Below are 14,052 nucleotides of genomic sequence, written 5' to 3' on the forward strand. Positions count from 1 at the left end.
GCACAAGAGTTAGAACTATAAGAGAGGAATGTGAGTAGTAGGCACAGTCACCAAGTGACAGAGACTGGAAACAATGTGATGAAAACATTAGAAAAAGAAGGGTGACTCATGAACAGAAAATTGCCAGTGAGGATCAGTCTCATTAAATTTGATGAGTTTTTCAGCTGGAAAACATATTAGTAACTTTTAGAAACTTACAATCCAGTCTTCTTTTAATTTTAAAGCCACATTTTCTTATTTATGATTAGGATATACAGTGAAGGTAAATTTTCAGAGAAAATCTTTTTTTCCCTAAGCTTAAGGCAAGAAGAGAAGTGGGAATGGCTCCACATTTTGTTTGAACTGTTTCTTCTTTATTAAAAAATTAAAAAAAAAAAAATCTGTGTTTAACTATGACTGATGCTTGCCTAGGCATTGCATGAAGTCTGTGAGGCCCTTTGGGAAACATGCAACAAAGCACATCTTTTCTCTTCAAGGTCCTGTTCTCGAAACAGTAACAAGGAGATAAAAATGAGATCACTTCAGTGCATGCTGCACTCTATGGTGAAGGAAGTCTTGCACCAAATTGGCTCGTATGGGTTTGGAGGAGACAGTTTGCTGTTGTGTAAGAAATACTTAATAAGAAGTACTTAAAGAGAAGAAAAAAATGCTTTACCTAGAATACAAACACGTAATGTGACTCTGTGAAGCTCTGGGGAAGATATTACTACAGTTGTCCTGGAGGTATGTATCTAAAATGATGTGCTTTGTCTTTTTAAAGGAAGGACAGAATGAATCTGGAAACTTGTTAAAAAGAATTTCTTGACTTATTTTAACAGTGTGTGCTGTCAAATGAAACCAAAAAGTTTTTGTATTTATAATCAAATAATGTAGGCACTTCTATTCTGAGAACTAATATAAAAACTCTTATGTACTAGATGCTAAAATATAGATGGTCTTGTGGCCTGGCCGAGCTGGAGTTAAGGGTCATGCATTCATGGGATGAAGCAACTATTGCATTAAATCAATAGCCAAGACCCTGGCAGAAGCCTCTAAAAGATGAGCCATTAACCTTTTGCCTGTATGTCCTTTGTCCTTCCCACTGTTCCTTAGGACACTGTACATTTCTTTCTGCTAAAAGATTTACTTCTGTGCTTCCCACCAGATAGAGTAAAGGGATGTATGAAAGCTTAAAATTAGAAGTCAAAGGATACCAAGTATCCTCTTGTTTCTGCTGTTCCCCCTCCTCTGATGCTGTATTCCTAATGCAAGAGGTCACTCTACAGACACATCTGACATGCAACAAAATACCTTTCCTGACTTCAGAGGAAACTTGCCAGAATGTTACCCTGATAAGAACAATTGTATTTTCCCTTATGACTGCAACTGGACAGGGAGATAAAGAAGTGAGTCACTTGTGTGCATCCGGCCGAGAAGTTACCTTCCTGTAGGTTTTACAGAGAGTTATACAATATTTACAGGTTTTATATGCAAGTCAATTGTTCAGTTGTTCAATATACCCATATATATTGTATACCCATTATCATTCTTTCTGTAGAACATGAATCAGGATTTGGAGTAGTGATATTTAAAAAAAAATATATATATGGTATTACATATATGTTCAATATTACATAATGCAGTGTCTCCTAGTAGATTTACAAATCCTGCAAACTCCAGAAACCCATTTCAAATCAAGGGCCTGCTGTGGTTCTCTGTGCCATCCTCTACCTAGCAAAATACTATACAATCCGTTTAATCCAGGGGTCAGAAGGGATAAAAGCAAAGAAGGAAGACAGAAGCTATGAATAGAGTGGAAGCAGGAAGGGAGAAAACAGTGGTTCCTACCACTGGTTTGTTCTGTGATTCATGGTGTTCTGGCCTATTCCTACCATTTTGTTAAAGAAATGGTTGAGATCATAATGAAGACAGGCTATAATGCAATGGTTTTACATTTGCAAGAGACTGAAAAAGAGCAGTAACTCAGATAGTGACTTGAAGGAGTGGATTTTTATTTTTGGCATCTTGATATATTTCAGAGAAGGATTTTCTTTAAAGGAAGGTGTGAGAAATCCTGAAAAGGAACATTATGGAATGACCTATGTCCAGAAGTGGTTAGACAACAAATTTATTTATCTGTCCTTTAAAAACCAAGTGAAATAATTTGATAATTTCAGTATTTCTTGAAAATATATGCATGTAATAAGCAACATGTTTTTTTAACATTCTTCTTTGTAAAGGATTTTCAATGCATTGTGTAACAGAACTGGATTTTTTTCAAGTTGGGATCTCAATATATACTGCTAAATAAAATGTTTATATGGTTGAATCAGGGGTGTTTTTAATTTCCATTGACAAGAGAGATGAAAGAAAACTAAAACAGCAAATTGGACTTTGGGGATTGGATCTGTGTGCAACAACTGAATACAAGAAGGCACAGTAGTGTGATTTGATGTTACTATTATGGTTTGGTACAAAATGTTGAGGTTTGCTTTTCCTGAAAGTTTCTCAGTCTTTGAGTAACTAAAAGTCATGTTTTATCTTTCTAAAATAATTACTATTTAATATTGTACTCCAGAGTATGGATTAAATTACAAGTCCAGAAAGTCTTCTGCTGAAGAGAAAGGAGGTCGCTGAACAGAGCAATATTAAATCTGAAACTCTGTGGTACAATAACAGAAAAGAGAGTAATGCTGACAGGTACAGTGCTTTTGCTTGGGCTACAAACAAAGTGAAGCAGCAGCAAAAGACAGAAAAGAGCTGATTTTACATGACACATGAGCCTGATTCCAGGCGCTTCTTGTTGGCACTGAGCTTGTAGCTGTGAGAAAATTTTCAATTTCCTATCACTCTGTCATTTTACAAGAGTAAACTTCCCAGAGCTCCCCAGAAGCTCAAACAGACTACCAGCCTCCTTGGGAGATTGGGTCTGTTTTGTTTGTTTAACACATAGCTCCATTTTAATCAGCCCCATTATTTGACCTTGCCCACAACTAACATTTTTCATCAGGCCCTAACTTTGCACACACAAAGCGTCTGCCAGGAAAGATGCTACTAATTGATGTCATCCTGCAGGCACTTTGTCTGAACACAGGTCTGCCCCATGTAAATATTTACAAGTAGTACTCCTATTAATGTTAAAAGGAAAGCCTTGTGATCACTTAATAAACCTTGTGAAAGAAGTGGTGGGTGGTGATAGGAAAATAGGTTAGTTTGCCAGATTCCCAGCCATATTATCACATGATTTGACTGCATTCCTGTCCATACCAAACAGTATTGTTGGCTCCTGGGTTTTAACCTATTTAACATATAAAATTATGTTTCTTTGAAAGTGCTTGCCAGCCTACTCTAATTACATTGTATTAAAACTATAGGCTAGACGTGGCATGTTGATGGTATGATATTATAAAGCAGTCCAGTTTTAAAACCAGAGCTGGATGCTAGCAGGAGCTTTACTGCCTTTTCAGCCCCAGTGATTTTGGATAACTTGTATATTATAAAAAGTAAAATTTTAAGTTAAAACTGAGGCAAAGCCTGCTAAAGCTAAGCAGAAGCAAAAAAGGTCAGGTCACTCTGTCTTGTCCTTACACAAAGACCCAATTCTGAGCCTCTTTTTTTTTTTCATTCCAGAAGGAGTGAGTTTTGCACATGATGAAATCCATGCCTTTCTAATTTGCCCTGCAATACTCAAGATGTTGCTGTTGACTACAGCCACTTTGTCAAAGGAACCCTGAAATCATTCAGTTAATATAGATATTGCCAGTTGTTTACAGTGAAATAATTATATAGTTAATATAGATATTTAAGGCTGGTACTTGCAAAGGATACTGCTTGATGCTGTCCTGATGAAACCTAGGGATTCAAAAGAGCTTCCAGGATGGCAGCAATATAGCTGATACATCTTTCCAAAAATACTAATTACTCCTTTGATTTTCCTCTCTCTGTGTTTCATTTTTCATTTTCATCTTTTGTGCCAAGGGTTTTGTTTGGGAGTAATGGTTTGATTTAATAATTCTCATATTTCTATGACATTCAAAATAATACAATCAAGCTCATAGAATCTGTGTCTTCTAAAATTACTTTTAGAGGTAATTTCCCAGAATGTCACTGCAGCAATTGTTCTTGATGGAATGTTCATGGGATATCTTTTACTTTCCTAAATTTCATTCTAGAAAAACGGGTCTGCCACTGGAGGACACCAAACGAGGCAAGATTGAATTTCTATAGGAAGTGAGAGACTTCTCTAATGAAGTAAGAGACAAATGAAGTCAACATAACTTGATGGTGAAAGGTGTTTGTCTATTGAGTGTCTTATATAGTAGAATGGGCAGTCAGTATTTCATTAGTACTGGTCACTAATTGCATACAAAATAGTTGGTTCCTGTTACCATGAAAATAGAATGCCACATTTATGAGAATGTAATTATACAGAGCATAATAAATTAACACATCACAGTCGGATGAGCAGAGATTTTGCAGAAAGGCTTGTTCAAAATAATTTGGCAGATGGTTCACGTGAGCTGCTTTAGCTCACACGCTTACAGACGGACAGTCTTCCATAGCAGTTGCTTTGATAAGTAAAAAACTGCCCGTAATTCATTATGCTGAGTAACTTATAACTTCCTACAAATCACATTCTAGAGATTCTGCTCCCTGGCTTTCCAGAATGGCTGTGTGATCCCACACATATTAACAATTAACAACATTTCAATTTCAGTTCCTGAAAAAAACATTTGTTTAAAAACGCATACTTCTGCTGTGCACAGAATCTGCATCACTGGTATCCCAGAATGTCACCTTTGATCCTGGCAAGAAAAATAACTGTCCATACTCTGAAATGGCAGGCATTTTAGCACTGCTTGGCAGAAAGCAGAAATGCCATCCAAGTGTGAAGTGGAGCTCTTTGGTAAGGTATTAATCCTGACTCAAAAGTACATATGTGCTTAACCTCATTCAGGTAAACATTAAACTATTTAGTTTTTTAGTATGTCCTGAGGACTTTCACATTTCTACTTGAACTAAGTGATTACTTCAGTAATTTTACAATCTCAGAGCAGAGAATGTAAAAGGAAATCCCACCATATTTAAGAAATTAAGGTGTTTAGCTAGTTGTATTCTGCCATGACTTCATCTGTGATTTCTGCTTTTTGGGAGGTGATTTCAACCACTATGTAAAACTGATGAATTCATGACACCTACTTAGTCTGTTTTTTCTCTATTTCTTGAACCATGGAAAAGGTAAAAATTAAAACAGAAATTTGCACCATTTCAAATAGAGACATTTTAATAGACTAATGAGTCAGTTTCCCAGGAAGTGGAGTAACTAAGTTTAGAATGTGCTCTGAAAGGCCGAAACTTCTGCTGGGTCACCCAAATCCAAAGCCTTGGTTTAAATCTAATGGAAGTTGGATTCTTATTTGATGACTTCTGTATCCAAAAAGATTTTATATTTTGGGGAATTTTACTCTTAATGGGGCAAAATAGCTGTGAATGTTAGGGTGTGTCTTTCATTCAATAAGAATACATTTGTAGAAAGTGCAATGATGCAATTTACTCAGCAATAGTAAGAAATAAAGGACATTTGTTCAAGCATCATGCTGTCCTATGTGTGTGTGTGTGAATCATGACTCAGATTCTAGGTGGTTTGAATTACCTTATATAATGGCTGTATTATGTGTCTCTATTGACCATAGAGAGAGATTTTGGAGATCAGATTCTTAGGCAATTCATTTGTGTAGAACAAAAATCCCAGAAAGTTTACTCCTCTGCTCACAGTGTCATTCCAGATAGGTAGGGTGGTCGTCCTCTGCACCACCAGATTTCTGCTGGGTCTCCCACTGGCTCTGCTACCACAGGTCTGCACATGCTCCCTTTCTGCAGAAGGAATTGCTCTCCCACCTCTTTGCTGAAGGAACTGCTGCTGTAAGACTGATTTTCATCCCAGGTGGCATGTGGTGATTAATTAACAGAGTTTTCTATTGTTGGGATATTCCCCCTCTATGTAGGTAAAGGAGAATGAAATGTCAAACATACACCTTCCACAAGAGAAAATCCAACAGTCATCTGATGATGCATTGGGACCACTACAGTGCTAGATTTGTACTCACAAGGATGTTCTAGAAGCATACTGACATTTTTTTAGGGCTATGTGGTGAAACAGAGTTGTGTTCCTATTTATTTTCCTTCTATTATTTTTTTTCAAAAATATAAGCATCTGCAAACAGACATAAACACTAAAGTAACAAAACGTCACAAAACTTTGAAAAAAGACAAATGTGTGTTACATATTCTATCCCCCCCCCTTCATTTTTTGCATCCATTTTTATTCCAGAAAAGTAGAAACAAGTGCAGAATGTATGCTGTGGAGTAAAGCAGCCTGAAGGCATTTCTATAAACCCATCCCCTTACTGTTCATTGCACTGAGAAGAAAAACAGAAAGATGAGATTCCTCAACGAAAGCAAAACAAGAGGCAGAAATATAATCTCATCTTTTCTCAGGAAGCAGGCAAATCTCCTGCACTGTCCACTATTGCTGGAATTAATCAGCTTCTGAATAATACGTTTGGACTGCTTGGTGAGATGATTCTGAATTAGAAAGTCCCTAAAAAGACACTCTGCAAGTGAATGAAGGAAGGAAAAGGAGATATGGGGCACGCTATGCACCAATTCAAGGCTCTGTTTTGGAAAAATTGGCTCTGCCGTGTGAGGCAACCGGTGAGTGTTTGGAAATGATTAAAAAAGGAATATTTAAAATTTTTTTAGTATCTGGAAATATTAGTATTAGTATTTAGTATTGGAAAGAGTGTGCCTATCGATTTTCCCTTTTCACTGCAGATTGTTAAGGACAGGCTGGCTGCAAGTGGTTCTTGTTTTGCCTTTTGTCACCTAATTGTTGAAAACACAAGTAGATAATGTGTTGTTTTAATTCTAAAATGGCTGAATACAGCAATGCTTCCCAATTTGAAAATGAGACAAGTGTCATAAAAGTTTTGAAGAGCCATTGCTTATCTTTTAATTAACATTAGATACTAGCAGTACTGGTAAGTAGTGTCAAGGGAGAAAATCATTTTTCTTCACATTACAGGTGCTTATAGGTAATGTAAGAAATCTTGCATGACTGTGATCAAAGTCTAGATACAGGGAATGTACTGTGTATTAAAATTCTATAAACTTCTTAATTTCCTTTCTTATCTGCTCTCCAAAGCCTAATTTAACCTTTCAAATTCCAATATGTAAAATAATGTGGCAGCTACTTCAACAGAAGTCAAAATTTAAATAATGAAAATTAGATAGAGATGTCTTTTACCTTTACTGTGATGGAAAAAAAAAATTAGGATAGAAGGAAGTGAATTTTCTTAAGTGAGAGAACATTTTTGTGGGGAAAAGGGTCACTTCAATTAATAGTTTCACACAGATTTCACTTGTCTATAATGATCTGGGGATTTGCAGTGAAGCATGTTGGCTGCTTTGGATAGGATTATTTCAATTAAATAAACACAGCTTTCAGTTTCAGAAATATTTAGCCTCAATAAAATAGTGATTTAGAGAGGAATTTCTTCCCCAAATAAATGAAACTGATGTTTTCTAATATAAAATATACTTTTGGGGGGAAGGATGCTGTTGGTCATATTCTTCTCCATGCATGAACAATTTTGTATGTTCAATTGGTGTGCATCAAGCGGCTTCTCTGTATCTCCTGTTTTCCTGCATGTGCATCTATTTCTCCTCTTGTTCTGCATCATGTTCCCTCATATATTTCTGAAGGAAAAGAAACATTTTAATTAGTGTAAGTTGTAACTTTGTCTAATTGGTAGATTTCCTGAATAGAGAACTCACTTCTCCAAGCCGGGAATTACAAGGGTGATCCAAAGCAAACTTTGTTCTGCCTGTTGAGAGGCAGAAGCTGCCCTGGGGAACTTGCAAAACCTCCTTGTGTACTGTTGTGCAAACACTGAGCTGTGAAGGTGCTCCATCTACAGTACAGGAGGAGAAATCCAGGTGGATCGTCCACCTATGCAGAGGTGGTCAGACCCTTGTGAATCTGGAGAAGCACCTCCTGAAAGATCTGATGTGCTTCAGCTCTGTTCCATATCATGTAGATCTGCCTGTAAGACAAGTTTCTCCTCATGGCTATTTATCAGCAGTTAAGGCTGGAAGACAAGTGAGAGCTGTTGAACAGCAAAGTGAATCTAGAAGCTAGAAACTCAGGACATACACACTACCAGGCTACTTTATTTTTCCATCACTGCATTTCTTAACTATTGTTTAAATAATGTTTATTACCATCCAAATTTGTAGCTAGGTAAAGGAGGAAATGTGATTCCCAAATTCTGATGCCCTAATTTAGAGGACAATTGGAATTAAAACCAGCTGGGTCCTAAATTTCTCTCAAAACTCACCATTCCTCCCAGATCCGTCTCCCCAGAATTTAATGAGCTCTCATGCTCCAGTTCCCCTCAGTGCCTGGGCAAAACAGCTGTGCAAGGACTGCAATCCTGCAATGTCACAAATACTCTTTCCTTGGACCTTCTGTGGGCACTTTTCTTATTTGAACACAAGTAAGCCTTATACAGCAGCATTACTTTCCCATATTTACAACAAATAACTTACTTGTTAAGATCAGTTTTGCATGCTTAATGCCTACAGCACGCTGGTGGTTCACTGTGTCCTCAGCCTGTTGTTTGCTCTGCAGCTATCAGTTCTTACCCAAAATTCCTGTCAGCAGGAGCAGCAGTCCCTATCCAAGCTGAACCCTCCTCCCATGGACTATGCCAGAGATGGCAGGGCTGTGTTTGACCCTCGTTGCAGCCTGGCTTCCTGGCTCAGCCTTAGCCCTGGCTCACCTGGAGGTCCCGGCTCCCAGCAGAGCCTGTTGCCTTGCCGGGGCACTGCCGGGCAGGCCCTTCCTGACAAGGCCCTGGCTCCCGCCTGGCTCCCTGCCCTTCAGGGAGCAGCTGGCTCGTGCTGTGCCCTGGCTTGCCCTGAGCCCTGAGGTGGCACCAGGGAGCCCAGCCTGTGGCTGTCCACGGCCTTCCCCTATAAACACCTTGAGCTCCGGTCTCCCACCTTGCACCTGAACTGCTTGTGACACCTTCCCCCAGCCACTGACTGTGGGCTCTTATGGTGGTGTGCGTGCCCCCAGGGACAACTGGACCCTTCCCAGCCCCTGCTGGGCAGCCTGGTGACATCCTCTCCCAAGACTCTTCTGCAGTGCCCCTTCCCTCAGCTGCTGCAGCTGGCTCCATTCCCTACAGAGAGCCCATGGGTACTCTGCAGCAATGCTTCTGCTCCACAGCAAGGCCCTCCATCTGACCCCAGACAGGAGGAATGGGGATGAATATGCCAAAGAGGGGAGGATGCTGTCAGGGTTCTGGGCCTCTGCTAAGTTTTGGGATCCGAGCAGCCGAAGCCAAAATTGGACTTCTGTGCCCTGCTGCCTGGCAGAAGTCCAAGTGACACTGCACTCTGGCTCAGCCCTTGTGCTTTGCCACTGTTTGGCTTGACCTGCTGTGACATTGACTGAGGATCTGGACTCCTGCTTGAGGCTGGCTGTGATAGCAGGCCTTGCCCTGCTCCCCCTTCTGGGGTCCCTGGATGGGTCCCCTGCCCTGCTGGGTGGCACTGTTACACGCAGATCCCTGCACCCTGCACAGCAGATGGCCCTTGCTGATCCCTAAAAGATTAAAATCACCATCCTCACTTTTATTAGGTTGGCTCCTGTATTGTTTTGAGTGTGATCAGTTTAGATAAATGGTGATTTCCCTAAATTTCAGGAAACCTTTACTTGTCTCATGTCCAGCACAGATGTCCTTCTTCACAGGGAGGACTCTGCCACTGGATTTTGTTCTTAAGCATTCTGTTAAGGTTCTTAGGCATTTTTCTGACATGCCCAAGTTTACTTCCATGATGGGATTTTGTTAAACTCTGACAGTTTAGAAATAAAATCCCCTGTATGCTCCAGAGAAGTTAACAGCCTCTAATGGGAGATCTTCAGCGTGGCTGTCACTTCTACTGTGTTTCTGTCCCTATTCACACTTTCCTAATGCGGTTATCAGTGAATCTAGAAGTATTTTGAAACGTGGCTGAATGACTGTTTCTTCCTTTCTGCTGCTGCAAACTGACACAATTGCTTTTCTTGGTGTTTTTTTTTTTTTTCTTCCTTCCAATCCATTTGGAAGTTTGCCTCTCTGCAGAGGCATGAACGTGCACTGTGTATGTGCAATCTGCTCAGAGAAGACACTCAAAATCTGAGTCCTGCAGCACATTGGCTTGTGTGCCTTGTCATTGTGGCCCTGGAAATGGGAACACTGGGATATGAGAAGTGTGGCTGTGGGCAGCCTCAGGCCTGTTGGCTTGGTCTCACTTGGTCTTCCCTCCTCAAGATGATGAGGGTGGCTTTTGGAGAGCATTTGAGCGCAGGTGACAGAAAGGGTGTAATGGCAGCAGCCAGGGAGTCAGGGAAGGACAAGAAGGTATGCCACCAGGAAGGGCTCAGGGGAGCATGAAGAATTGGATCAAGGTGCAGAATGCTGCTGGCTTAGAAGGCTCAGGTATAGGAAAGTTGAAGGTCACTGTCATCACCTTGCCAGAGCTTCTGTCTTGACCTCAGGAACGCATTTACAAACACTATAAATTGAAATGAAATCTACTTTTCTGTTCTGAAAGAAGTACATTTCACAAAGTTATAAGGATTTAAAATAGAAATGTCAGTTAACTTGCTTTAATGGTCTTGTTTTTCCTTAAATAGTTGTAGAGAGGATGTTTAATGTTTTTATTTTAAAGTAAAAGACATATGAATTTTAATGATTTGTTCCCAAACCCTGTGTTCTATAGACTGATGTTCTGATTTCCTTTTTCAGGTCCTCTCTCTCACTGAAATACTGTGGCCATGTGTACTTTTCTTGATTCTAGCTGCCATCCGCTTCCAGGAGCCCCCAAAATACAAGGAAAACTGTATGTTTTGTTTCACTTGTGCTCTATTTTGGTTGTCTCTACTTGTAGAAGTATTTAGCAAACACTAAAGACATCCTAGAAGGGGGGACTTAAATGTAGTGGAATCAATGGAAAGAGTCCTACAGTGGGATTCAATCTTGTCCAGCTACAGATCTGAGGAAGCTGTATTTATGTGGGAAAGAGATACAAAGTTTAAGATCTGATTGGTAAGACAATTTTTAAATGTCAGCTTTGGAGTAAGGGAGATTATTTGGGTTTTAGTTGTATTTGTTGCTTTCTATTGAGTATTGGAGTTTAGATGACTGCCTCAGACGTGGATATTTTCAATTAGACAAGATGAACCTTACCCCTACTCACTTCCTGGGATTGAGAATTAATATTTTGTTAAATTCTTCCATTTCCTTCAAAACTTGTTATGACTCCCTCCACCTTATAAAGCTATTTTTGCTTTTATCTTGTCAAAATATAACTTCATTTAGAAAAGAATTATTTATGATATTATAATCTATTCAGTTTATTATTCTGTTATTCACGAGTGCCAGTAAAACAGGGGTAAACCAGCTTTAGCTACATTAAAAATCAGTTTGGTAAAACAATTCTGGATTTGTAGAGTGAACTATCTGGAGAGAATGTAGCCTGCATTATATCTACTTACTTTATGGAGAGCTGTGGATAATTCCAGAGATAGGGAAAAGTGGCTGTTTAGACAGTCTTGATTGATGTGTGTTCAGGCATTGCTGAACACCAGTTCTTCCATTTTTTGAATGCCTGTGAGAAAAGAGGAAATACCACTTTGTGCAAAAGTCTATATTCCAATCCAGGACGCATGATTTTGGGCAGAGGGGCTAGCAACCACATAATACTGCAATAATGTTACTACCAGGAAAATCAGCTTTTCAAAGATTGCTCTCAAATGTCACATGTAGCTTGTGTTGTCACAATCTGACACAGAGGCTACTCATTTTCTGTGATGACTGAGTTTTTCTTAAACGAGGCACCTGAGATTGATACAACTTCATTGCTCGCAGATGACACTTTTTAGGGCAAAGGAACACAATGTGATGGTACAGTTTGTAAATGCAACACTACTGGTCTTATTTCTGCTGCTGCTTGGTTTTAGGTTACTTAGAAGCTCGTGATTTACCAAGTGGGGGCCTTTATCCTTTCATGCGGACCCTTTTCTGTAACATTGGTTCAAGATGCAGGAATACCAGTTACACAGCGCAGAGACACAGCCGCTTTAGGTGAGTTATGTGAGTTTGACAGAGCTCTCACCATCACAGTGCATCTTTTTTTGCAGAAAAGGTTCTTACTGCCTTGTAGACAGGAAAAACAGGAGCAATGGTATTCTCTGCTAAAAGTTTCCTTCAGCATTCTTATAGGTTGCAAAGGATGTAAGGCCTCATTCATACCTCTTGCTAATATTTATTTACATTTCTTGGACATTTCATGCTGGTTTTGGATACTGAACACTCTTTGGGGGTAAAATTGTAAAGGTACCTTGTCCTATTCTTTCCCTTTTGCTGCTACCATGTGAGAGCATGCTTTTATCCCTTACTAGAGAGAAGCTGAGCACCAAGGTTATATGTTATATTTAAACTTTGTATTGTCTGGGAGCATACACAGTAGGAGAAGTGAACCCAGAAAAGCAAAACAAGAATAGCTTTCATATAAGACCCACAAAGAGCCTACAAGGAACAGCAAAAATTCTCTAACAAGAAAGAACTTGGAAGAAGTTACCCATAAGAAGTTCTTGTCACAGGATCCTAGAATGCTTGAATGATTTGAAGTTGGATTTTTTCTTTAAGAAATTAAGTAATTTCATCTACTCCAAAAATGCTTGAGATGCAAAGACACTTATGCAAACTGGCTGAAGGGTATAGTCATAAACAGCCTTTCAAAATATATAGTAGTAAAGTCACGTCAGGGTCAGCTAATCAGAATATATACATTTATATCTGTATATTTATTCTTAGAAAAATGATAATATCTACCAAAAGATCTTCGAGGGCTGAGCCTGGTGTGTCAGAGCATCAAATATTTATGGTTTATTATTGTAGAGGTTTATACATAGCAATAAATTCAGCATACAGTAAGTTGGAAAGCTTCAGTAGCACAGTAATAGGCCATAATACTTATCTATTGATCTAGATGGTCTGCTTCAGTTATTTGCACATATAGAGAACCATTGATTGAACATAAGACCATACAAAATAAACCTTGTTTATGGGCAAACACATTCTACATAAAGTAGAATTTGTTACTAGAATTGAATTCTTAACAATTTAAGCCACTATTAGTCAAGATGCATTATAACACAAGACACTTACAGACAAAAATACCCCTATTAAAATTCTTCTCTGCCTCCTCCCCCTCCCACTAATACAGTTAAAATTGTTACATGACCACTGAGTTTCCAGTACTTTCTCTGGGTTTATGCTCACCTTTCCACTGCTGCTCTGGGTCATGTAAACAGCTGCAGATGGATGGAGATGGGGTTGTTGGTATACAGTACTTTACCTGGAGGAATGTGGTGTTGATGGCTTCTTTTTCCACTTGAGAATGCACTTGGGATGACTTGTATTTGCTAGTATGCTTTTATACTTTGCTTGTTTCCATTGGCCTGCAGCTCTGGGATACATTCAAATTTTTGTGGTACACCTGAATGTATATGGTGTCTTTTACAGATGTTAGCTACCTGTTATTTTTTCCTTGATACTTAGAAATTGACTTTGTCCAGCTACAGTTCTGAATTTTAACTAAACACTGGTCACTTGTTTATAGCCCTCAGTGCCAGCCTGTGCCCCACCTCTTATCATCCCAGATACTCCAGTATAGTTCATCTCTTCCCCACCTCTCACAGCCTCACCTATTATACTGGGCCTGTGTTCTTCTGCACGGCTTTGTTAGCCATAAATATCTCATCTTGCACTTAATGGTCACTTGCTACTTCTATCTGTATAAAACTATGATGGTGTTATGCAATGACAAGTGAAAACACAGTAAATAGCCAGAGTTGTCTGGCCAGGAAAATTAAAAAAAGGTAAAGCGAACCCGAGTCAAAATGAAAACAAGACAAGTTCAGGCAAGCCAATGGTGGCAAGCCCCTGTGCTGTGGTC

General features: G+C 39.3%; 1 protein-coding gene across 1 annotated transcript in view; it reads left to right on the forward strand.

Moving 5' to 3' along the window:
* The first annotated feature begins 6,624 nt into the window (after positions 1-6,624).
* The window catches only part of ABCA13 (ATP binding cassette subfamily A member 13), a 166,520-nt gene continuing 159,092 nt past the window's right edge, over positions 6,625-14,052 (forward strand). The window contains exons 1-3 of the mRNA XM_053950805.1: positions 6,625-6,693; positions 10,839-10,932; positions 12,053-12,176. Coding sequence (XP_053806780.1) covers positions 6,625-6,693; positions 10,839-10,932; positions 12,053-12,176 — 287 coding nt within the window. The remainder of the gene's footprint in view (positions 6,694-10,838; positions 10,933-12,052; positions 12,177-14,052) is intronic.

This window comes from Vidua chalybeata, chromosome 1 (assembly GCF_026979565.1).
Source record: "Vidua chalybeata isolate OUT-0048 chromosome 1, bVidCha1 merged haplotype, whole genome shotgun sequence".
NCBI classification, from domain to species: domain Eukaryota; kingdom Metazoa; phylum Chordata; class Aves; order Passeriformes; family Viduidae; genus Vidua; species Vidua chalybeata.